General features: G+C 53.3%; 3 protein-coding genes and 2 pseudogenes across 3 annotated transcripts, besides 16 other annotated features; all 5 read left to right on the top strand.

Annotated features, from left to right (window-relative positions):
* Positions 1–20,851: part of a sequence feature (areas not merged during assembly with more than two copies in the genome that could not be assigned to a particular haplotype) that runs on past the window's edge.
* Positions 652–2,991, top strand: Tc00.1047053511487.90 (trans-sialidase, putative; the record flags this gene model as incomplete). The annotated part of the gene is made up of 1 exon (XM_812056.1): positions 652–2,991. The coding sequence occupies one exon, from the start codon at positions 652–654 to the stop codon at positions 2,989–2,991; it is 2,340 nt and encodes a 779-aa protein (XP_817149.1).
* Positions 3,077–3,187: a sequence feature (T-rich).
* Positions 3,906–3,946: a sequence feature (T-rich).
* Positions 3,972–4,001: a microsatellite.
* Positions 4,032–4,066: a sequence feature (AT_rich).
* Positions 6,650–9,562, top strand: Tc00.1047053511487.100 (annotated as a pseudogene).
* Positions 9,529–9,553: a microsatellite.
* On the top strand, positions 10,925–12,964 carry Tc00.1047053511487.130 (annotated as a pseudogene).
* Positions 13,894–14,886, top strand: Tc00.1047053511487.150 (serine-alanine-and proline-rich protein, putative; the record flags this gene model as incomplete). Its single annotated transcript, XM_812057.1, has 1 exon — positions 13,894–14,886. One exon carries the CDS (start codon positions 13,894–13,896, stop codon positions 14,884–14,886), a length of 993 nt encoding a protein of 330 aa, XP_817150.1.
* Positions 15,167–15,338: a sequence feature (T-rich).
* Positions 16,087–16,107: a sequence feature (AT_rich).
* Positions 18,533–18,563: a sequence feature (AT_rich).
* Positions 19,467–19,511: a sequence feature (T-rich).
* Positions 19,661–20,914, top strand: Tc00.1047053511487.170 (mucin-associated surface protein (MASP), putative; the record flags this gene model as incomplete). Its single annotated transcript, XM_812058.1, has 1 exon — positions 19,661–20,914. One exon carries the CDS (start codon positions 19,661–19,663, stop codon positions 20,912–20,914), a length of 1,254 nt encoding a protein of 417 aa, XP_817151.1.
* Positions 19,847–20,021: a microsatellite.
* Positions 20,050–20,116: a microsatellite.
* Positions 20,130–20,318: a microsatellite.
* Positions 20,350–20,575: a microsatellite.
* Positions 20,852–23,988: a sequence feature (heterozygous, non-Esmeraldo-like haplotype).
* Positions 21,264–21,394: a sequence feature (T-rich).

Below are 23,988 nucleotides of genomic sequence, written 5' to 3' on the forward strand. Positions count from 1 at the left end.
GAAAAAAAAGCCTGCAATTCATTTTTCTGACATGTTGCTGGTGTGGTGTTGGCGGCATGCAGCTGATTGGGTGCTGTGTCATTGAGGGTGCTTGGGGTACGTGCGCATCGCCTCCCGCACAGCAGCTGCACGTGCTGCCGTCTCTCTTTTGCTGCTCATCGGCTGATTTGGGATTCTTCGCCTGTGTGGGGGTGATGTGCGCCAGCGGCGGAGCGGGTGCGATGGAGGGACAAGAATTGAACGGCCGGCGGCAGCGTGTCTGTGTTTCGAGGGCGGTTGTGCTCTTTTGCCTCCCGCTGGTTGTTATCGTGTGTGGGCGTTGCTCGGTGTGTGCTGACGCGTGAATAACGACACACCCGCCGTGACTCCTGCTGCTGGTGGTGGCAGTCGCTGTGTGTTCCCGGTGCGCTGTTCTTCCGTCTCGTTCCGTGTGTCTGTGTGCGTGAGTTGTTGTTGTGGGGAGTGACTGCGGCGGGGATGATGGTGCCACTCACTGTGGATGGCGGTGCTTATTCTTTCACCCATATTTATTACCTCGTTTTCTCTTTCACTTTCTTACGAAGAAAGCAAACAGGCACTAAACGCTACTGCGAAATTCAGAGTTTTTGAAAGGACCAACAACGCACAGACCGCCCACACACACATATTGATATGCTCTCACGTGTTGCTGCAGTGAAGGCACCCCGCACACACAACCGTCGCCGCATGACCGGATCCAGCGGAAGGAGGAGGGAAGGAGGAGAGAGTGAGCCGCAGAGGCCCAACATGTCCCGGCATGTGTTTACTTCCGCGGCGCTGCTCCTCCTCGTTGTGTTGGTGTTTTGCAGCACTGGTGGGACTGCTGTCGTTGATGGTGTGGAGGAGCCGTTGTCTTCTGGTCCAAAGTTTGAATGGAAGAACATCACTGAAGGTGATGTAACTGTAGACTCGTTGGGTGTTCCCGGCCTTTTGAAAGTGGGGAGTGATGTATTTGCTGTTGCCGAGGCGCACTGCAAGAAGAATGGTAAGAGTGTCTTTACCGGCATTGCATCCCAAATGCTCACGATGGGAAAGGGTAACGAACCGAAGGAAGTTCTGAAGGAAACCAAAGATACACAAGTTCTGGAGGAAGTCGCTTCCTCAAGCATTGGGAAGAAAGTAGATGTGAGCCGGCCAACAGCAGTTGTGAATGGGAGTGATATTTACATGCTTGCTGGAACCTACAGTTTTGAAGTTACTGATAGGGCAGCTGCTGGTAACACAGCTGCAGCAGTTAAATGGGAACTTTTGGTGGCTGTGGGAAACGTCAGTAATGATGGGAGCAGCGATAAAAAATATATTTATTGGAAAGACGCTTCCGTTATCCCGTGGACTGGTTTTGAAAAACAACACAAATCCTTGACACGGCTGATTGGCGGCGGTGGATCGGGTGTTCAGACGAAGGACGGTACGCTTGTGTTCCCAGTGGAAGGCACGAAAAATGGAAAAACCATTTCGCTGATCATATACTCCTCAGCCACTGAGGGTGGGAAGCTGTCGAAGGGGATGTCTGCCGACGGCTGCAGTGATCCCTCCGTTGCGGAGTGGAAGGGAAAACTCATGATGATGACTGCGTGTGATGATGGCCGCCGCAGGGTGTACGAGTCCGGTGACAAGGGGGATTCGTGGACGGAGGCCCTCGGAACACTCTCGCGCGTGTGGGGCAACAACCAAAAGGGAAATGAGATGGGCGTTGGAAGCGGGTTCACTACAGCGACGATTGAGAACAGGGACGTGATGCTCGTTACTCTGCCGGTGTATGCCAATAATGCTGAGAAAGGACAAGTTAATGAAAAGGGCGTACTCCATCTTTGGCTGACGGACAATACGCACATTGTTGATATTGGGCCGGTATCCGGTGATGATGACGCTGCCGCCAGCTCCTTGCTGTACAAAACTGATAATAATGAGGAGTTGATTGCACTGTACGAGAAGAAGGGCGATGGGGAACCATCACCCGGTATGGTCTCTGTGCTTCTGACTGAGCAGCTGCAGCGGGTGAAGGATGTGCTGGCGACGTGGAAGAAAGTGGACAAACGTGTCTCCAAGCTGTGCCCCACTTCAAGTGCTGCGAAGAATCCCTCAGCTGGCAATGGCTGCAGCGCTGGTAAGACCACGGATGGTCTGGTTGGCTTTTTGTCTGGCAGCTTCTCTGATAACACATGGAAGGACGAGTACCTCGGGGTGAACGCCACGGTAACGAATAAAGAGGGTGCAGCAGAGGCGGATAATGGCGTAACATTTAAAGGACGTGGTGCGTGGGCGGAGTGGCCTGTTGGCAAGCAGAGGGAGAATCAGCTGTACCACTTTGCGAACCACAACTTCACTCTTGTGGCGACGGTGTACGTCCACGGTGAGCCGAAGAGTGGCAGCGTCTCTTTGATGGGTGTGCGTGTGGGCACTGACGGAGGAACAAAACTTATGGAGTTGTCGTACGGCAGTGGAAAGAAGTGGCAGGCGCTCTGCTGTGACGGAACAACCAAGAGGCTTAAAAGCACTTGGGAGCCGCAGAGACAATACCAAGTGGCCATTGTGCTACGGAACGGCACCCAGGGCTCCGTGTACGTTGATGGTCAGCGTGTGTGTGAGAGTGTGCAAAGTAAATTTGAAAATACAGAATCGAAAGGGATCTCACACTTCTACATTGGAGGGAATGGAGGCAATGCAGAGAACACAGCGGGTGACGAAGGTGTGTCTGTGACTGTGAGGAACGTCCTGCTGTACAACCGTCCTTTGACATTTACTGGCGGGAGTGCCGATTTGGAAGAAGATATTGCGTCGGCTTCTGAGGCTCCAGTGGAGCAGGCGGCCTCGCAGCAGTCTCGAAAAAACCGTGAAACACAGCAAGTGCCGGCAGCCTTGAGCTCCCATGCCGTTGGAGAAAAAACAGGCGATGACGGCATTGTGCGTGGGAGCGGACTGCTGCCGCTTCTTCTTCTGTTGTTGGGACTGTGGGGGTTTGCGGCTCTGTGAGGAGTGACTGGCTGCCGCGTGGAATACCTGCGCCCTCCCGAGCACAGAAGTACTATTCCCATGGGAACAAATTTCCCTCATAAAATCTTTTTTTTGCTCATTTTAAATTTATTTTCCTGTTTTCTACTTCCTTGTTTTTTCTGTTCGTTTTTTTTTTTTTTTTTCTCATCCCCCATCCCTTTTTTTTTTTACTTTTGGGGGCAATCACTATGGATTTTTTTTTCTTTTCTACTCTTCCCTCTTTTAATTGTTTCTTCTGCACTCTTCCTGTGAGGGGTGCCGTGTGTTTCCCGCCCAACTGCTCCACTCGCACACCCACCGACACGCTCATGACGACGGCCCTGTGCGCCTCGCCTGCTGCACGCATGAGGAGGGGCCGCGACGAACGGCGCGCTGCGGGAGCCGTGACGTGTGGGCGTGCGACGAGGGCCTGTGGGGCGGAGCACACATTTCTTTCCCTCTTGTTTTGTTTTCTTGCGGCCAGGGCTGGCAGACACCCGCAGCGCCACAAACACAGCCACACCCTGCCGCCGTGTTTTTAAGATTTTTTTGTTTTGCGTGTTTATTTCACGCGCCGGCATTTCTTTCGGTGTCGGTCTTGTGAGCATTTCTTTTCCCCGATGTTTTTTTTTCGCTGCGCTCACTCTCCCGATGGAGTGACGCGACTCCCGTCATGTCTGCGTGATTCTCTCAGTCCCCACACACACGAGTGACTGAGCTCTGCAGGCCGCACTCACGCGCCGATGGGAGGGCTGAGGGGAGCAGCAACACGCGGATGACCCCATGAAATATAAACGATGTGCGGAAACACAGAGGGTCGGACGGTTGAAAGAAATGTAAATATATCTTTTAAATTTCTTTTTTGGGCAAAATATATGCAGACGGTCTGGTGTGGCCACACGGTAGTTGGGTGCTTTTTTTTTGTGTTTTCTTTTTTTTTACTTTTTTATTATTTGGATTTAGCCGTAGTAGAGGAAGACTTTTTTTTATTTTTTTTTTTTTTCATTTTTCTAAAGTGTGAGGTGTGGAAGGTGAAGATGATTTTTTTAAATTTATTTTTATTAAATTTTTTAATGAATTGCCGCTGCTTTGTCTGCAGTGCAATATCATGAGTTTGGGCAGTCTTTTTCTCTTTATTTCTGCCATGCACTTCTGCTGTACATTTTTGTTTGTGCGTCCCTCCACATGCTCTGCTCCTGTTTTTACTTCTTTGCTTCGTGTGTCTGCAGGCACACACAACCACACGCACAAGATGCACATTGCGGTGGATTTTGATGCTTCTTTTGTGGCGTGTGCTGGCAGTTGCGGGTGGCAGCTGCTTCCTCCGTGGGCATTAAGGGGATGAGGAGAGGGAGCGCGCACCGCGAGTCACTCTTCCTGCGGGTGTGATGCGCGCGGTGGGCTGCGACTGCTGTGGAGGGCCGCATCCTTTTGGTGTGCGCTTCTTCGCCGTTGTGCCGTGCGTTTGCGCATGCCATTTGTTGTGCGTGTGCGTGCTGGGCATGTTTTTCCGGAGCGTTGGGCGGCCACCATCTGTCTATGGCGGCTTGTGTGAGTGAACACGTGCGGATGAGGGTCAGGGCGTATGGAATGAAGGAATGGCGTGCGGAAAGGGGAATTTGATTTGGAGGGCATTTGGACCAGATTCATTTGGCTGCGGTGGACACATGCACGACGGATGTGTTTCCGCATAATGGGGGAGGATGCGACAGGATTTTAAGAATTGACCCTTCAATGCAATATGGGTTTCATAGCAGTGGGGCACAGTGGTCTTCCTGCAATGGCTGGTGAGGGCCCCTAGTGGACCGGTGTATTTATGCTGCTGCTGCTCGAGGAGGCGTAGAAGTGCGATTTGAGGTGAGCGGCGGAAGGGCCACACATCCCGCAGTGACGATCGTCGTTGGCCCACCGGGTGCCTCTGAAGGTTTTGTTGGATGCAACGTCCTTATGCCCGTCTCTGGATGGCGGCATCCCTGATGCAGCCAACGAACGGGGCTCGGAGCGGTCGGCGCACCGCACGCTGAGAGCATGGCACGGTGAGGACCGGGCCCAGAAAAGGGACGCCGCGTGGGACGTCAGTCTTCGCTGCAGCGACCGCCACCGAATTCGGATTTGCTCGCACGTCCTGCGGTCCCTCTTCCTCCCTCACTTCTGTGCCGCGGGATCCAGCAGCGCGATGTTTGGCCGCAGGATCATGGCCCGAACAAATGATTTGTGGGAGGGGGATGTGCACTGCGGGGAAAAGGAAAAAAATGTTGCGAGACGACCACCACGACAAGACCGGAGTGAAGTTGTGTTTTGTCCACTTGCACGAGGGCAGCCTGCCACCTGGTCTGTTGGGAGGATTATTTTTTTGCGTCGTTGCGCTCTCTTTTTATTCCACTGCTTTTTCATGCGGACCTGCGAAGGAAGATTTGCAAGAAATTCCTGCGAGGTGTCCGTGCCGTCGTCGGAAAGGCGATTCCCCCTTGAAAAACGCTACTTTTTAAATTTGTTTTGGGCGGGGAATTCCTGTCGATTCAACGCGACTTTGTTTTGCGGATTTGATGCGTGTGTTTCCGGGCGGTTTGGTCTGTGCTCCCGGCCCACTCGGATGCGGTGTGCGCGTCGACGTGAAGGTGCCTGCCAGCCGTTTTATTGCCTCCCCCTGTGGCTGCTGCCGCTGCCTTCCTCCCTTCCTGAGGTCCTGCGGCTTCTTGACACGATGTTTTGGAGAAGGCGTTGCCGCTCTTGTCGTCCATGGTATTTTGATTCTGGTGTCGCGGTCAGGAGACATTGAACGAGAGGGTTTGCTGCCCTCTTGTTTTATTTTTCCTCTCTGCCTGACGGCCAGTTCTGCACAAACGTGCTCCTCGGCACCTCAGTTGGTGCTGGCGGGGTTGCTCACAGTTGTCACTGGCAATCGCATGCGCCAACTCTTTACTGCTCCTTTTCAGTGTCGCATTTTTTTATTGATTGACGGACTTCATTCTGTCCGGCGTGTCATTTTGGTTGGATTGTGTGGGACTGCTCGCCAACACCATCGGAGAAAGCAGGCCGACTTTTCACGTATTTAAATGCCATCTTTCGCGCAGGCATTTTTTTCACATTTTCTGTTGGTGTGCACTCAAACAGCGAGGTGTCCGGAGCTATGCGTGCGTGGAATTCTTCCAGCCATGTGGACTGCGGGCAGCACCGAGGGGCTGTCACTTTGACTCCGCAGAGTTGTTGCGTCGCTTTTCAGGGCTGGCAGGGAAATTCCATGCAGCCTGCTACTGCTGGTGTGCCCTTAACTGTTGTCACTCCATGCGAATAATGTGCTTCAGCGAGTGAGGGTGTTGATTGGGTTTGTGTGCACTCTGATTGTGTTTGCTAGTTTGTGTGGGCACGCAACACTTGAGTGGTGGGAAAATGGAGCGGGGCGATGCATGGCCGCGTCTCGCCCATCGTTCACTGCACGATGGTGCTGTGCGCGTTGTGGTGTTGACTCTGCGATGTCACTGCGGTCTCCTGTGCGGCAATGGCGGTGGGTGGACGAGAGTGTTGATCCGCGGCGTGACGGTGGGTTCGTGTTTTCTTTTCATCCTTTCGTGAAGGTGTGCACTTATTTTTAGTGTCGGTGATGGGGCAAACAGACAGACAACGTGAATAAAATAAAATAAAATAGAAAAAGAGTATAATGTGGCGGTGTTGTGGTTGGTTGCACGTTGTGTTGCTGCGGGGCGGTGGGCTTCGACTGTTTCACCGACAGGCGTTGCAGTGCGGCTGCATGGCGCACCGACCGTCCCGCCATGCGAGTGCCACGCCCAACGCCATTGGGACAGCGGGGCGAAACAGCCGCGACAGTCCCTTGGAGCCAGCGGCTCCTGCTGGCCGCAGTTGGGCGTGCGAGTGGGATGCTTCACCGCACAGGTGTTGCGATGGCGCCTCGCCGTGGCTCTTGTGACGGTTCCGACGCTGCAGCTCGACATGTGGCGGGGAGTAAAGTGTGGCCGCAGTGGACCATGAGCAGCACCAACATGAGGCTGAGTAAGTTCCTTTGGAATTATGCTGGCGGCAGGGCGGCCGTTGATGAAAGACCACAATGTGACGATGGAGATGTTTGTTCAGGAGCCGGATGATTACGTACAAGACCAGCGGCTTCTTGAAATCCTTAACTTAAATGCGCACCAAGCGCTGGAGGCCATTACTAAGCCTCTTCACGAAGGTGTGCTCTCTCTCGGGCAACGTAGGGACTATGAAAGAAAAGGATACGATCACTCCTCTTGCAAGGGCACAAATAAACACAGCCTACTCCTATGTACTGAGAGTAGAGAGGCGGGAGGCAGAAGAAAGGGAAAGGCGAGAACGACAAAAACTGGGAATTGACGTTTCCACTAGGATTAAATATGCGGTTTTTAAAGGAAGGGTTTGCGTGGACGAAATGAGGCTGAATGATTTTCTTGCGATGGAATTGGGCGGCAGGGGCGCTTTGGACGCCAATCGGGATGTCTTGTTGGAGGGTTTTTTTGAGGACCACAAGAAATATATTTGCGATGCGGGAGTATTGGGCGAAATACAGGCATCGGATCGTTATGTGAGGATGGAGAGGGCTGTAAGGGATGAAATGGATATGGCAGAGGATGTACACAAGCTTTACAAAAGTGGTGTGGACAATCTACTGAAGTGGTTGGTGGCTGCTGCGGAGGTAAAGGCAAATGTTCATGACGTCGCTAAAGGGTTTTTGGATGCAGCCCTTCAGGAAGCGAGGAACCCAACGACGACGATTGCAGCGATGAAAATGGAGGGGTTTTACGATTCTGTGCACAATGCGAGGCGGAGCCATGCGGTGGAAGTACCTGACGGCGTGGAGCGAAAGAAAACGGGGACGGGAATGGAGGTGCATGAGGGGAGGCCAGAACAGTCATGGTCGTACAGGGAAGCTGACGACGCTATCGAAGAGAATGACGCTGTGCGGCAATTCGGTGCAGCACCTTCCGTGCTGATGGTGCTTGCCTCGGAGGAGGGATGGCCGTACTCGTGGCATACGATACAGGATCTTCCTAAGGACGTTTTTGTAAACTGTGAGGTGGACCGAGTATGGCAGATCGTCAAGGGCGATCTAACCGCGTGGTTCAGCCCTCACGGTGGGACAGACTTTGAGCCCGAGCGGCGTGTGTTGATTGGGACGCCCGGGATCGGGAAATCGGTGGCTGCCGGCTCGTACCTCCTCTACCAGCTGCTGCACTGCGATGTCGAGAAAATCCAAGTGGTGGTCCACTGTTTTGGTGGAGGAGATGCGTACGTGTCTGACAAGACCAGCAGGACGGTGACAAGATGCAGCGATGAGGACATGTGCATCTCGGAGTTGAGAAGTTTAAGGGAGCGTGAGACGAAAGGGTATATTATCTACGATGTGGCAAAGGAGGGAACGCCGCCACCGAGAAATTTTGCGCCTACTTCTGGATGGGGCATGATTGTGGTGTTACTCCCAAAGGTAGCCAACTATGATGAGTGGGCGAAGCAACTACAGGCCGCGCGAATCATCGTGAATTGCCCGACGAGATGGATGTGAAGGCGATGTGCGCCTGGATGGCGCGTGATGAGACTAAAGAGAAACAGGCGGAATGCTGGAAAGAGGTCAAAAACACATGTATCTTTTGGGACCGTTTCCACGTCACGTCTTTGATGAGGAGGCGTTTAGTGGACGCTGTGGAGCGGTGGAGTTTGCATTGCAGTCGATCAACGAGGTAACTGTGAAGGAGCACTTTTCACGGGGAGGTGAGTCGCCATGGTGTTCTGAGGATCCGTCCCACAAGCCTGTGAAAGTTGTTCGGGAAATATACGCAGGCGGTGTGGTCCTTTTCAATGCACCGATATCTGCTTGCCTCGAGGAACGGACATTGGAACGTTTCCCAAGTGTAGCAGAATAAAATGGCTTTTGAGGCTGATGTTGGCGTCGAAGGATAATATTTTGCCAATGTTTTTTGGATGGTTTGCTTTGAAATCGTTCACGGAGAGTGCCTTTGCCAAGGTAATGGCGACGAAACTCACGGAGTTTGAGCCGCCAACAGGACGTCAAGCAAAGCCCTGCGTCTTGAAGTTGGCCCCTGAATTGCATCCCAAGGGAGATGAGGGTTTGCTGCCGAGTGAATATGAAAAAACGATCCGTAAAATAAAGTACGGGGTGCTGTATGAGCCCAAAGTCCAAAACTTTCCGCTGGTGGACTGCTTTTTTTCTTTATGGAGTCGGATCTAATGACGCTGGTTGCGCTGCGGATGGCTACGGCGGGTGAACACCACACCACCGCCAGCACTGTGCGGCAGTTCACTGAGTGCCTGGCGGCTTATTTTAATGGTTGGGAGGAATCATCCCGAGACATGTCGTGGGAGATTATTTACGTGCAGCAGGCAGACAGCACGCCGATGAGTGACTGGCGGAGATGTGATGTCGTCAATTCCAATAATGTGAGCGACGAGAGCCGTGAGATTTGGCGTTCTGGAGGGAAGAGGTGCGCCAGTACCAAGTGTCAATATCGTACAGAGACTTTAGAAGAGACGAAGCACTCCGAATTGTACAATAATAATAATAATAATAATAATAGGAAAATAGATTAGGAAATTGAAAGTGAGCGATGTATTTTGATTTATGGTAAAAAATATTGTGGGATTTATGTATTTTTGTATGCTTGTGCCTGAGCATGCGGTGCAGGTGCACCAGCCCCATGCGGCAGCACCGCACGCAAATGCCAAAATGTCCAACGCTATCGAACATAACAGTGACAGAAGAAATTGGGGAGGGAAAGGGATTGTTTGGCTTCTGGTAGAAAAACATTGGGTGGTTTTTATATGGTATGTTTATTGTGTGTGCATACGAGGCATACTTGGAGAATTGCCCCGGTATGAGGGAATCATTGTGACTGGCGGTGTCACGGTGTTACTGCATTGTCCATTTTCTTCTATTGTGTTTTAAGGCCCATCACTAACAGAAGCATCTTTAAGGGATGGACGAAGGATAAGGTCTATTGGGGAAACAGTGTGCTCCGTGTGACCGCATGGAGCGAGGCGCCGCGTCATGGCTGGGTGAGGATCCGCTTCCGTGTGTGGCTCTTTGGGTGATTGCTAGCTCCGTGTGCGTTGTGCCGGCAGCGGTCTGTGGCCGTATCCCGTTGGCCGTGGGATTGAACTGGAGGCGCTGTCGGTGTGTCTCTTCTTTTCCTTGTCATTGGTGGTTGATTGCTGGCGGTGTGTGTGTTTGTTGTATGGAGGGCCGAATCCTCTCATCCGCGGACTGACGGCACTGCGATGGTGCGTGTGTGTGAGGGCCGGTGTGGAGTTGCCGGCCAAGACGAGGCCCTCTGCGGTGCTTTTCCTGCGACCGGTGTTTGTTCCCTCCGTGTGTTTGTGCTGCTTCTTGCTTTTTTCCCTCTCACCATTTTTTTCTGTGTTCCTGCGTGGAGTGGCTGCATGCTCACGGGCCATTTTGATTGTGAGTGCCTCTTGACGGCATCCATTCATCTCCCTCTCTCCCTCCGCCTGTCTGTCTGTCATTCCCCGTTGGGTGTGTGCTGACTTGGAAATAATAACGCACCCGCCGTGACTTGCCGTGTTGCTGCTCTTTTCTGTGGGCGATGGTCCTCCGTGCCGTCCCTCCCGGATTGTCTTTTTTCCCGCTCTCTGGGTGGGTGCTCTGCTCTGCTCCTCACTGACCTTTCTGGTGTATTGCCGCTGTTGCTACTGTTTTCCAATTCTTGAACACAGACACGCTAGGAAAGAAGGCAAACAAGCGCTAATCGCTACTGTGAAATTCGAAGGCACCAAAAGGACCAACAGCACACACACCGCCCACACACATATTTATATGCTCTCACGTGTTGCTGCGGTGAAGGCACCCCGCACACACAACCGTCGCCGTGTGACCGGATCCAGCGGAAGGAGGAGGGAAGGAAGAGAGAGTGAGTCGCAGAGGCCCAACATGTCCCGGCGTGTGTTTCCTTCCGCGGTGCTGCTCCTCGTCGTGATGTTTTGCTGCGGGAGTGGAGTTGCGCGTGCAAAGAAGGTGGGTGATCCAAAGCCTATGGTTATTTTTGTATTGTGAGAAACGAAGGCGTCTTCTGGCGCATTTGGGAGGCAACGGCCATGGAGAAAATGGTGTCAAATTCTTTATTGGCCGTTTTCTTGTTGAACCACTATAGCCTAATTGTGGGTATTGCCAAGGCTAATTAGAGAGTCCCTTCTAGTGCCAGTGTTGGCATTTGGTCAAAGTACGCGAGTTTTACAGGGGAGGCGTGGACGAAAGGAATCGCAGCGGAGAGCGTGACGGACTGGAGGACGCACATTGCCGTGGATCGAAGAGAAGAGGCGGTTCACATGCCTCAATTGAAGGATCGCAAGGCGTTGACGAAAGATGGCAAGATTTTTCTGCCTGTGGAGCGCCTTCCTGCGAAAAATGCCAGCACGATGTTGGAAACTCCACACAGGTGGGAGCTTGTGCCTGTTTTGGGTGACGTTGTTGGTCTCCAACTATGGGGGAAGGCGCATCACGTGGGGAGCTGGGAGACTTTCCAAGGCTGTTGTTGACGGTCAGCTACGAGCGAAGTCATGGAATGGGTACTGGGGTATTAGCGGCAGGGGCGTGGTGGCGAATGGCACCGCGATTGTGTTTCCCCTGTGGCTGTGAAGGGGGACAACACAAAAGTCTGCACCATCATCCATTCGAAGGGCTGTGGCAGGACTTGGGGGTTCCCTGCGGAGGGTGTTGCTGACGGGATTGCGCTGATCCCAATCTCTTTGAGTGGGAGGGAAAGCTCCTCATGGCCTCCACGCATGGAGGTCATGACGGTAAAGTGCATGAGTCCGGTGAAATGGGGAAGGAATGGATGGAATTCTGCGGAGCACATTTGAATGTCTTGAGTGAGGCCTTGAAGAGTGCTACGACTGGCGGTCGACTCGACATCGTGACGGCATCCATCGAGGGGAGGAGTGTAGTGCTGTTTGCTTTGCCCAGGAAGAATAATATTCGGAGAGCCACGAGCGTGTTGCTTCTTTATATGACTGATATGACTCGATTTTACCCCATTGGACCGTTATGTGCTGATTGTTTTTCTAAAAACGCAGATACCCTGCAGTGCAAGGGTGGTGAACTGTTTGCCCTGTTCGAGTGGTATGCAGAACAAGGGCGCGTTGTGCTCGCACACCTCACTGAGCAACTGGAGGAAATAAGGACTGTGCTGAGGACTTGGGATGCAGTCGACAAGAAAGTTACAACGCCTTGCACTTCCACCAGCAAGGAGGGAACCGCATCCGACGGTGCCTGCAGCTCTCCTACGCCCACGGATGGGCTTGTCGGATATTTGTCCAACGAGGGTGAGAGGGATTGCTGGGTGAACGAATATGTCGCGGCGAGTGCCACGGTGATTGGGACAGCAACGGAGGTTGAGGGCGGTGCGACGTTTGAGGGGCCTGGGGTGTGGACAGAGTGGCCTGTGGGTAATCGGTGGCGGAATCAACGATTCCACATTGTGAAGAAGGAGTTCACTCTTGTGGTGACGGCGACGATTGGGGCGGCTCCTGCGGGCAGCGGCAGCGTCCTTATGGTTGCTGTGGGTGGCGCTGGGAGCGTGAGGATGGTGGGACTGTCAGTCACGGCGGGCAATAAGTGGGAGGTGGCGTTTGACGGTGAGGTGGGAGAAGTGCAGCACGGGAACTGCGGGCTGGAGAGAACGTAACGGGTGGCAGTTGGGCTCCAGAACGGCATGGGCACCGTGTGCGTGGATGGCAAAACTTTGGGGAGCTCAGCAACGACAGTTACACGTGAGGCGCAGTTGTTCGACGTCTCATGCTTCTACGTTGGAGGTGGCGGTCGCAGTGGCTAATACTGCAGTCAGGTGACGCTGACGCATGTCTGTCTGTGCAATCGCCCACTGACCAGGCAGGAGCTACAGATGCACCTTTTGCGTGGCAAGCAGACTGAAGCGGGCTGCAAGGAGGGAAAAGCGACACCGCGCCCCGGTAATTTTGCGGCCAAACTGTCACAGGATCCGGGCGTTGACGCGGCTGCGAGGGAATTGTTGCCAGTGCCCGCCAAATTGGAATTTGGTTTGGGAAACGGCACCGCTGATGTCAATGGCTCTACTGTTTTATTGTTTTCAAAATGAGTTGGTGACGGCGCCGTCCATGGGTGTGTGCCTTGGGCATTGTCTGGCTTTACTTCTGGGAGTGCGTGGGGACGTGGCATTTTTATGAGCCGTAGAGTGCGGTTGTGCGATTTCTAATGGACAGTACGTGCCGCTTTTACGCGTGTTTTCTTTTCTTTTTTCAAATGATTCGTTGTTATTGCTGCTTCTGGTGCACGGATGGGATAGTCAGCAGCCCTTCTTTATTCAATGGTCGGTTGCTGCACACTGTCATGAGTGACGTGTTTCCCTCTTGTTGGCTTTTTTTTTGCCCACACGCTGTGCCGGCCCTACGGCTGTGTCTCCCATGGACTGCACGAAAGGAGGATTGGAGGAACAGGCCGGATGCCGCATGAAATGTGAAGAATGTTGTGTGGGCTGGCGGAACAGGACGATCTTTTTATTTCATTTATTTTTTTGGTGAGGGCGTTATGTATGCACAGACACACACGGTTGTCTTGTGCTGCTTGGCATATGAAATGAAAGTCGTGCCTGATCATTTTTTATATTCCTCCCCTGGCGTTCTGCTGGACTCCCATCATTTTTTTTCTTTTTTTTTTTTCCGCCTTTTTAAGTTTTGGTTTGCGTGGCGGTGTGTGAGTTCTGCGGTTGTAATGGTCCCATTTGTCTTTTTTGGTGTGCGCTTCTTCTGGCTGCTGCCATTTATTACCATGCGGTGGCTGTGCGTGGTGTAGCTGCTGTCTCTCTCTAATTTCCTTTCTCATGATCCTGCAGATCGAATCCACGTTATTCAACAACGAAAGTTTTGATGATGATGCGCCGTGTGTTTTGTGTCGTGTTGGCGTTTGCACTGCTGTGCTGCTGCTCGTGCGTGTTTGCCGTGGAGGAAGGGGAGGAGCAAGAGCAGGAGGTGCTGCAGGTGAATGCAGAGTGTGCGGGTAAGGATAAACTCGGGCGCTGGCAACTCCCTGGGAATTCAATGTGGTACAACTGCACGGTTGAAGATGATGGTGTGGGGAAGGAGATTTGCGACATGGGCGACGGAAACTGTACGTCCGAGGCTTCACAGAGCCGTATAAAAGATGGTTTGGAGCATAGTGTCTTCACGATCAACGTCACATTGCCCACTCCAAGCGTGGTGAAGAGTTGGTGGGAGAGTAACGTGAAGTCGAAGGCGGTCACCATTGAAAGTGTTCCGGCTAAACCTCCTGCAGCAGAATCTTTGGGGTCTCGAGAACACAAGGCTTCCGGTGGCACCTCCACAACAAATTCTGAATCTTCTGACGTTGAGGATTCCGCGGATGTCCCTCCTCCACCTCAAACTGCAACTCCAGGCGGCGCTGTTGCTAACTCTTCTGCTGGCACTGCGGCCTCGCAGGCGTCGGATTCCGCCCCCGCTGGTGGGCTTCAAGGCCCTTCACATTCTGCCTCTGTTGCCTCTCCTGCACCCGAATCCACACCAGATCCAAGGCCCACAGAAGGCGGCGACCACTCCTCCCATGACCCTCCAGTGAAGGTGCAGGAAGAGACTGCTGCCGCGCCACCGACTCAGTTGTCCCAGACCGGCGAGGACGGGGGTGCAGCGGAAGGCACCGAAGAGGACACCGCCGCCAACACCACCGACACTGCTTCCAGCGAAGGAAATGCTACGGCGGCAAGCATTCCGGCTCCCCTTTCCTCTGCGCCCAAAAATAACGCGCCGGAGAACAGTGTGGGAACTGACGCCTGCTTCCATTACACCCGTCTGCATGCCCTGCCACCGCTTGTTCTGGCCGTCCTTGCGTACGGGACACTGGGCTGAAGAAATGACTGCGGAATATAATTGCTAGCACTCAACCACGTGGATCTGTGCGCTTCTTTTGTTTTACAGAGTAATAAGTAATAGAAAATTATGATTGTGAGTTTTGCTTCATTTGCTTCTGCTGCGCTGCTGTGCGCTCCATGTTGTTGCTCCCTGTATCCGTCACTTGGCACGCATCCCAGACACACTCGTATGCACGACACGCATACAACTGTTTGCGTGAACGCATGTCTGTGTGTGGGTGCATGTACGCTGGAGCCATTCGGTGCAACTCCCTCTGTTTTGTTTTTTTTGTTTTTACTTTCTATTTTTCTGTTATTGTTTTGCTACTTGTTTTTTGCTTCCTTCAGGGAGTTGTGAGTTTTTTTTCATTTTTTAATGGTTTATTTTCTTTAGTTTTTTTTTTTTTTGTTTCCTAATCTTTTACTCCACCATCCCTCTTTTTTTCTTTTGGGGCAATCACTATGGATTTTTTTTTCTTTTCTACTCTTCCCTCTTTAATTGTTGCTGCACTCTTCCTGTGAGGGGTGCCGTGTGTTTCCCGCCCAACTGCTCCACTCGCACACCACCGACACGCTCATGACGACGGCCCTGTGCGCCTCGCCTGCTGCACGCATGAGGAGGGGCCGCGACGAACGGCGCGCTGAGGGAGCCGTGACGTGTGGGCGTGCGACGAGGGCCTGTGGGGCGGAGCACACATTTCTTCCCTCTTGTTTTGTTTTCTTGCGGCCAGGGCGGGCAGACACCCGCAGCGCCACACACACACAGCCACACCCTGCCGCCGTGTTTTTAAGATTTTTTTTCTTTTGTCTTTCGTGTGCATTTCACGCGCCGGCATTTCTTTCGGTGTCGGTCTTGTGAGCATTTCTTTTCCCCGATGATTTTTTTTTCGCTGCGCTCACTCTCCCGATGGAGTGACGCGACTCCCGTCATGTCTGCGTGATTCTCTCAGTCCCCATGCACACACACGAGTGACTGAGCTCTGCAGGCCGCACTCACGCGCCGATGAGAGGACTGAGGGGAGCAGCAACACGCGGATGGCCCCATGAAATATAAACGATGTGCGGACACACAGAGGGTCGGACGGCTGAAAGACATGTAAATTTCTTTTTTGGGCAAAATATTTGCAGACAGTTTGGTGTGGCCACACGGCAGCCGGCTGCTTTTGTTAATTTGTGTGGAACAGTAATGGACGATTTCTTTATTATTTATAATTATTTTGTGTGATGGGGTTTGTGTAAGATGAAGGGGAAGCTTTTTTTTTCGTTTTGGATAAATCTTGTGTGAATTGCCACTGCTTGGACTGCGGTGCAGTCATGAGTTTGAGCGGTCTTCTTCTTGTTGCTTCCGTTACGCGTCTTTGCTGCACGTTTTATTTTTTGCGTCTCTCCACATACTCTGCTCCCTCTTTTCTACTTCTTTGCTTTGTGTTTCTGCAGGCACACACAACCACGCACACACAAGATGCACATTGCGGTGGATTTGAATGCTTCTTTTGCAGTGCATGCTGGCAGTTGCGTGTGGCGGCTGTTGTCTTCTTCGTTGCCATGAGGAGAAGGGAGAGGGAGTGTGCAGCTCGAGTCTCCTTTCCTGCGGGTGTGGAGCACCGCGTGTGACTGCGTTGATTTGGGCTCCGTGTCCCATTGAGGGCGGGATGGCTGAAATTTTGTTGCCGCGTCATGGATGGATGAGGGTCCACTGTCGCGTGTGGCTGGTGTGGTGGGTGCTCGCTCCGTGTGCGTTGTGTGGTGGCCGCGGGTTTTGGCCATTTCCCGTTGGCGCTGGGAATGAGCTGGGAGGAGATGGTGGTGGATGTCCTCTCCTCCTGCATGGTGGGTGGCTGCTGGCGTTGTGTTCTTTTCTTGCGTGGATGCCGTCTCGTGGTGTGTGAACTGTGCGGCTGGGCCTGCTGCCCTCTCCTCATGTTGTCTGCTCTCACTCTCTCGCTGTATCCGCTGCACTTCGTTCCTCTCTCTCTTGTTGCATTCTTTTTCTTCTTTCTCACGGATCAGCTGACTGGCTCCAGCGACTCCACCACGGGTGACGATGACTGCGATGACGACGGTGCGGCGCCGTGTTGGTCCTTGCGCTCTTGTGCTGCTGCTTGTCCGTGTGTGTGACGGCTGCTGGGAGTACTGGAGATGCATCTGGTGGTGCGGATGCGGTGGTAGTGCCGGTGGATGTGTCGTGTGCTCCGAGTGACGGCGGCCTGAGCTATCGCGTGTGTGTATGGGCGTGGAAGAATTGTTCTGCTGCCATTGCTGAGGCTAAGCATGAGAATTACACTTTCAGTGGCTTTGATGTGCGCATGCATGGCAGGAATGGTGAGCTGGGTGCTGTGCGCCATGTGGCCAATGCGGTGCACACATGTGGCAACTGTGCTGCCAGCTGTGCAATGAAAGAGGAAGGGGCCACCGTTGCCTTCACGATGAATGTGACGACACATAAATACGCCGGCCCTTATGAATTGTGGTGGCGTCAATTTTCCCCGATGGAACCATCCATCCGCCTGCACGGAGCAGCGATGCTGACCGGACGGGAATCCGTCAGTTGCCGCCACCCCGTGAAGGGAAGGATGACACAAAATCTGGTGGGACAACTGCGCCGCAAGTGAATGCTGAGCCGTCACGTCAAAACGAGGATTGGCGACGGTCTGCGGCGGCTGACGGACCCAACACCGTCGATCCGAGTCCCGCATCCAACACGGCGACCAACACGTCCGAGACGAGGCCTGAGTTTGCCAGCAATCCGATCGAAGTGATGGTCCCGAATGCATCCACGAAGAGGCCTTCCTTTGCCAACGGTCCGAGAATAGTAGCGGCGCTGAATGCATCCGGGATCATGTCCGTCACTTGTGGCGGCAGGGAACACGTTGCTGCGGATCACATACGAGGTGAATGAGCACAACGCCACCGGACACAAATATCCTTTCTTTAGAAAATGGCGTTGCAGGCAGTGGATTTGTTGCTGAGGGTGATGCGGACGGATTGACCCAACGCATTGCCTCTGGACACGAGAACCCCAATTACGAGAATTCACCGCGAAGTATTCCGGGAGCGGTGGGAGTCCACACGACTGCTTTGCCCTGCTCAACTTCGCGAAATTGGCACTGCGAGAGTTAACTGTTCACGGCACTGTGCGTTTGTGCGTGTATTGGGTTTTGCTTCTTCTTCTGGGATTGTGTGGAGTTGTGGCGGTATTGTGAGCCAAAGAGTGTGGAATTGCGGCTCCTCACGGATAACATGTGCCGCGTTCCCTGCGTGTATTCTTTTCGGTTTCTTTTTTTTTTTTTTTGCAGTTGTCTTCCTGGAATGATAAGCATCCTTGCTGTTCCTTTATTTAATGGTCGGTTGCTGCACACTGTCATGGGTGACGTGTTTCTCTCTCTTTTTTGCTTTTTTTTTGCCCACACACGGTGCCGGCCTCATTGCTGTGCGTCCCACGGACTGCACGAAAGGAGGAGCGGAGGAACAGGCCGGATGCCGCAATGAAGTTTGAGGGATGTTGTGTGGGCTCGTGGAACAGTACGATCTCTTTTATTTAATTTAATTCCGCTTCTTTTTTGTTGGTGCGGGCAATATGTATACACAGACACACACGGTCGTCTTGTGATGCGCGGCACATGAAATAAAAGTCCCGCCAAATCAATTTTTATTTTATTTTTTTCTTTTAATTTTGGGAGTCATGCCGGACTCCTATCATTTTTTTTTTTTTTGCCTTGCCCACTGCCACTTTGTGTTCCCGTTTCGCGTTGAGTGTCCCACTGCTTGCTGTGCTGTTGACATGCCCTTCATTTATTCTTTATTCTTTCCTGCTGGAGGCATCGATTTTCCGTGACGACGATTGTTTGTGCTCCCTCTGCGATGGCATGAGGGTGACTGGGCGCCGGCCTGCTGAGTGCACTCGGAGGGGAGCGGATGGTGTGCGCCGTGCCTCATTTGTGAGTGTGGGACGCCAATCCGTCGGGGAAGAGAGAAGTAAAGGACACCACCGTGTAATTGGATTTGCCCCGTTCCTCTTGTTGCGGCCGTTTTTGTGCTGTGCGCATGGCTCTATCTTGCGGTGCGACGTGGATGGCGTTGCTTTTGCGTGTGCCCTCGTGCATCAGTTGTGCGGCGGACTTCTTTTTCCCATGACACCGCCCTTGTGTGTGGGAGAGTAGAGGGAGCGGAGGTGTGGGGGAGTGAGGGTGGCCGTTGTTTCCGCACATTTGTGTCTTCCACAAAAGTGGCACCTCTCGGCAGCCTCTCGCAGCACCCAGGCCGTGGATCGAGAGGATGTTAGGGTCTGCTCCAAGCACAAGGAGGACAACAAGATGCAGTGCATGACGGCCAACCTGATCCGCGAGTGGTTCCAGCGCATGGAGCGCGTGCGCCAGTACGCGTTGGGTGTTGCGCTCATCATTGGGGAGGGGAGGCGGCACGACATTGTGGCGCTGTGCGGCCGGGGCATGCCGGTGATTGTGAGGACACGGAGCTGTTGAAGTGAGCGTGTCGTGCCTGTGAGGGACTGAGTAGAGGGAATAACAGTAATGGTGACTGTGGGAGTGTGAGGAACGGGTCAAGGGCGAGGAGCACTTCTTTTTTTTTGTTTTTTTTTTATTTGTTTTTGTTTTGATTTTTGTTGAACGGCGTCCACCCAATTGTTGTTGTGCGTGACTCTCATCGCTGGATGGGGCGGTGCGTGGCTGTGTGACTTGTCTCTTTTTTTGCTTTTACTCTGCATTGACGTGTTGTTAGTTTGTGCTGAAGGCTACACGCAAGTGACAGGGGTGATGGCGATGATGACTGGTCGTGTGCTGCTGGTGTGTGTCCTCTGCGCGCTGTGGTCCGTTCCGGCCGATGGAGATGTTGTTGTTTCTGGTGGGGACGACAGTATTTTGAAAGAATTATTTATTCCAGTTGCGAGATTGCAGTTAAGACAAGAACAAAGAGCAGCAGAAGCAGCAGCTGACGCAAAGGCAGCAGCAGAAGCAGCAGCAAAGGCGGGAGCAGCAGCAAAAGCAGCAACAGAAGCAGCTGAAAAAGCAAAAGCAGCAACAGCAGCAGCCAAAGCAGCAAAGGCAGCAGCAAAAACAGCAGCAGCGAAAGCAAAAGAAGCAGAGGAAGCAGCAGAAGCAGCAAAGGCAGCAGCAGAGGCAGTAGACACAGAGGAAAAAGCAAAAGCAGAAGCAGCAAAAGCAACGGCAACATCAGCAGCAACAAAATCAACGACAGCATCAGAAGCAGCAAAAGAAGCAAAAGCAGCAGCAGAAGCAGCAAAGGCAGCGGCAGAGGCTGCTGCAGCAAAGGCAGAAGAAGCAGAAGCAGAAGCAGCAGTAAAGGCAGCAGCAGAGGCAGTAGCAACGGCAACAGAAGCGGCAGAAGCAGCAAAGGTAGCGGCAGAGGCAGCAGCCACAGCAGCAAACGCGGCAACAGCAGCAGCAGCAGCAGACAAAGATGAAGCAGAAGAAGAAGATGATGAAGCAGCAGCGGCAGCAGCAGAGACAGCAGCAACAGCAACACTAATAGCAACATCAGCAGCAAAAGAAGCAGCAGAAAAGGCAGAAAAAGCAAAAGCAGCAGCAGAAACAGCCGAAGCAAAAGCTGCAGCAGCAGAAAAAGCAGCAGCAGAAAAGGCAAAAGCAGCAGCAACGGAAGCGGACGCAAAAGCAAGAGCAGCAAAGACAGCAGAGGCAGCAGCAGAAGCACTGCGAGGTACAGCAGTCGGAGAAGAGGGAGGAAGAACAGCAATACATGATCAGGATAATTCAGTCGAACACCATTCTGGAGAAAAACAAGAGCTTCTACAAGAAGAAGGACCGGAACGACAAGAAAAAGAACAGCATGAAGAGCAGCAACACCAACAGCATGAACATTCCGCAAGAAATGGTGAAGAATCCGCGAAAGACAATACTGCTAATGGTACAAATGCAACCGCAATTACGGACGACAGTGACGGCAGCACCGCGGTCTCCCACACCACCTCCCCTCTGTTGCCTCTTCTTGTTGTTGCGTGTGCGGCTGCGGCTGCGGTGGTGGCCGCGTGAGAGTGAGTGTGGGAGAGCCGTGCACCGCCCGCACACACACTCGTCCTTCTCTCTCTCTGTGTGTGTGTCCCCTTGCATGGACTCTCGCCCTCACCTCACCCCACGAGGCACACACAATAATGTGCCCATTGTATATATGCATGCACACCCATGCAGGCCCGTTGGTGCTCTCTTTTGCACGACACGCACCGCTGCCGTCCTGCCTGGCTGCATGGGCGGAGCACCGTAACTGTTTCTGTTTTGTTTTTATTGCATTGAGTGGGCGACCTCTCTCTCTCTCCCTCTGTGTGTGTGTTTTGCTTTACGGGAGTAATGAGAGTGTGTGTGCGCTGGTCGTCCCACGCTTCGGCTTTTTGTTTCTTTTTTTCATTGTTTTAATTTTTTCGTGTTTGTTTCAAATTCTTTTTTATTTTTCGTTTTTTTTTTCTGTTCGTTGCTTTTTTTTCCAACGTCCCCACATCCCTTCCTTTCTTTGCTTTTGGGGGCAATCACTATGGACGGTTTTTCTACTCTTCCCTCTTTTAATTGTTTCTTCTGCACTCTTCCTGTGAGGGGTGCCGTGTGTTTCCCGCCCAACTGCTCCACTCGCACACCCACCGACACGCTCATGACGACGGCCCTGTGCGCCTCGCCTGCTGCACGCATGAGGAGGGGCGGCGACGAACGGCGCGCTGAGGGAGCCGTGACGTGTGGGCGTGCGACGAGGGCCTGTGGGGCGGAGCACACATTTCTTTCCCTCTTGTTTTGTTTTCTTGCGGCCAGGGCGGGCAGACACCCGCAGCGCCACACACACAGCCACACCCTGCCGCCGTGTTTTTTTTTTGTGGATGTTTGTTGCCACCTTGCGTGATTGTTGAGGTTGAGGTCGTACCGCATGTATCGCTGTCATCCAGATGTTCTTATTGCTCTGTTGATGTGCCTCCCTGTGGTCCTCCTCCTTTTTTCTGCTTTACCAGCACACAGGAAGTAAGTGTTTGCACAGTACTCTGGAGTAATGTTTCGGCGAAGGTAGGGACGTTGGCTTACGTCTCGTGCTGAAATGGCAACACGGCTGCACGATGCCCGCCATGCGTGAAGGTGCTGCCTGCTCTTGGGGCATGCTTTTCTCCTCGTTTTTTTTGCTCTGCCGGTTGCGTGCGTTGCTCGGTGTGTGCTGACGCGTGACGGACGGTGCCACGATGGCCTACTCTGACGATGACGGTCGCTGTGCTCTCGACACACATCCACACACTCTTTCTTTTCTCTCTGTGGGAGTGATTGCGGCAAGGCATTGCTGCGAGCGTGGTGGGGACCACGACGGCGTCACCCCTCGAGAAGGTCCCATGCACTGTTGGTTGTGGAGCGGCGAGGCGGTTTGCCTGCAGATTGACTGACAGAAGCGCACAGTCGTTTCATTGCGGTCACTCCGTCGGCATCACCCACTGCGGTGGTGTCCGCAGGAGCCGCCGCCCCGATGAGGATGGCCTTGTAGTTGTCTGGTGGCTCAGAACTTCATGCCCTTCTCTCTTCAGGATTGCCCTTGCTGCTCGACTGGCGCAGCACCATCCCGGCATGGTTCTTCTGCAGGAGTGCAGGCAGCAGAGTGCCCCAGCGACGAGGCTCACTGGCTGCGGTGACTTCTATCAGGCCTGCAGTGGGCGCGCCGGTGGCGTGGCCTTCTTGGTGCGCCACACCTTGCCGTGCGAGCGCCTGTAGCTCGTGGCACCAACTGCGTGGAGACCACCGCCTTCCGCGTGTGCCCGCCGGCCAGCCCCAGCATGTACGTGGTGGACCTCTGCAAACTTCTACGGCAATTGCTCACACTCTCACTTTGCGAGCACCATTCGTCGCCTTGGTCCTGCAGCGGTTATTTGCGACCTGAATTCACACCATGAGCTGCGGGACGGTCGCTCACCATCCACGACGGCAGGAGAGGACCTTGCCGTCGTCCCAAGCGGCATGGACGCTGAGCTTTCCGACGACCCGGCACAGACAACGTGGATCAGCGGCTGCAGCGTCTCGTTTCCCGACGTGACTGCGCAACGCGCACTGTGTGCCTCCCACTGGACATCCACCCGTTTAAATGGACTCGGACCACCATCTGCCATGCCACACTGCAGGGACGGAGGACGGCATCCCGCGACAGGCAGGCATGCTGCCACGACGGAAACATTTCGCCGTTGTCCTGCGTGAAGCTGACTGTGATGCTTCCACCTCGGCGTGTGGAACACCTCTGGCCGCTGTAATCAAATGGTTGGAGATGCACCGAGGCACCGTACGAGCGGCAGCCGTGAAATTCCCACATGTATCTGGACGGACGGAATGTAGCACGCCGAGTGTGTTGCAGCGGCAGCCTGCCACGAGCTGAAATGCTCCGCAAACGGGAGGACCGCAATCACGCCCTCCGCGGTGGATTCTCCATGCTGCCAGATGTCCGTGCGAAACATTTTGGTGCCCTCCGGAGCCCAGGCCGTGGGATGAATTAAAACAACTGACGCATGCTGCATAAGTATAAAAAGCTTATTCGCTTCAAAAGAATAAAAAAGACTCACTCTCTCAAAAGGTAAAAATAAAAATAAAAATTCAAGCTTCCGCTGCAAAAGCAAGCCATCGATCAAAAAAGAGGAATGATTGCACTCAACCACAAAATCAAAAAGGAAAACAAAACAAAAAGCCGAAGCGTGGGACGACCAGCGCACACACTCTCATTGCTCCCGTAAAGCAAAACACACACACAGAGGGAGAGAGAGAGAGGTCGCCCACTCAATGCAATAAAAACAAAACAGAAACAGTTACGGTGCTCCGCCCATGCAGCCAGGCAGGACGGCAGCGGTGCGTGTCGTGCAAAAGAGAGCACCAACGGGCCTGCATGGGTGTGCATGCATATATACAATGGGCACATTATTGTGTGTGCCTCGTGGGGTGAGGTGAGGGCGAGAGTCCATGCAAGGGGACACACACACACAGAGAGAGAAGGAAGAGTGTGTGTGCGGGCGGTGCATGGCTCTCTCACACTCACTCTCACGCGGCCACCACCGCAGCCGCAGCCGCACACGCAACAACAAGAAGAGGCAACAGAGGGGAGGTGGTGTGGG

This window comes from Trypanosoma cruzi, genomic scaffold (genome assembly GCF_000209065.1).
Source record: "Trypanosoma cruzi strain CL Brener 1047053517129 genomic scaffold, whole genome shotgun sequence".
NCBI lineage: Eukaryota > Euglenozoa > Kinetoplastea > Trypanosomatida > Trypanosomatidae > Trypanosoma > Trypanosoma cruzi.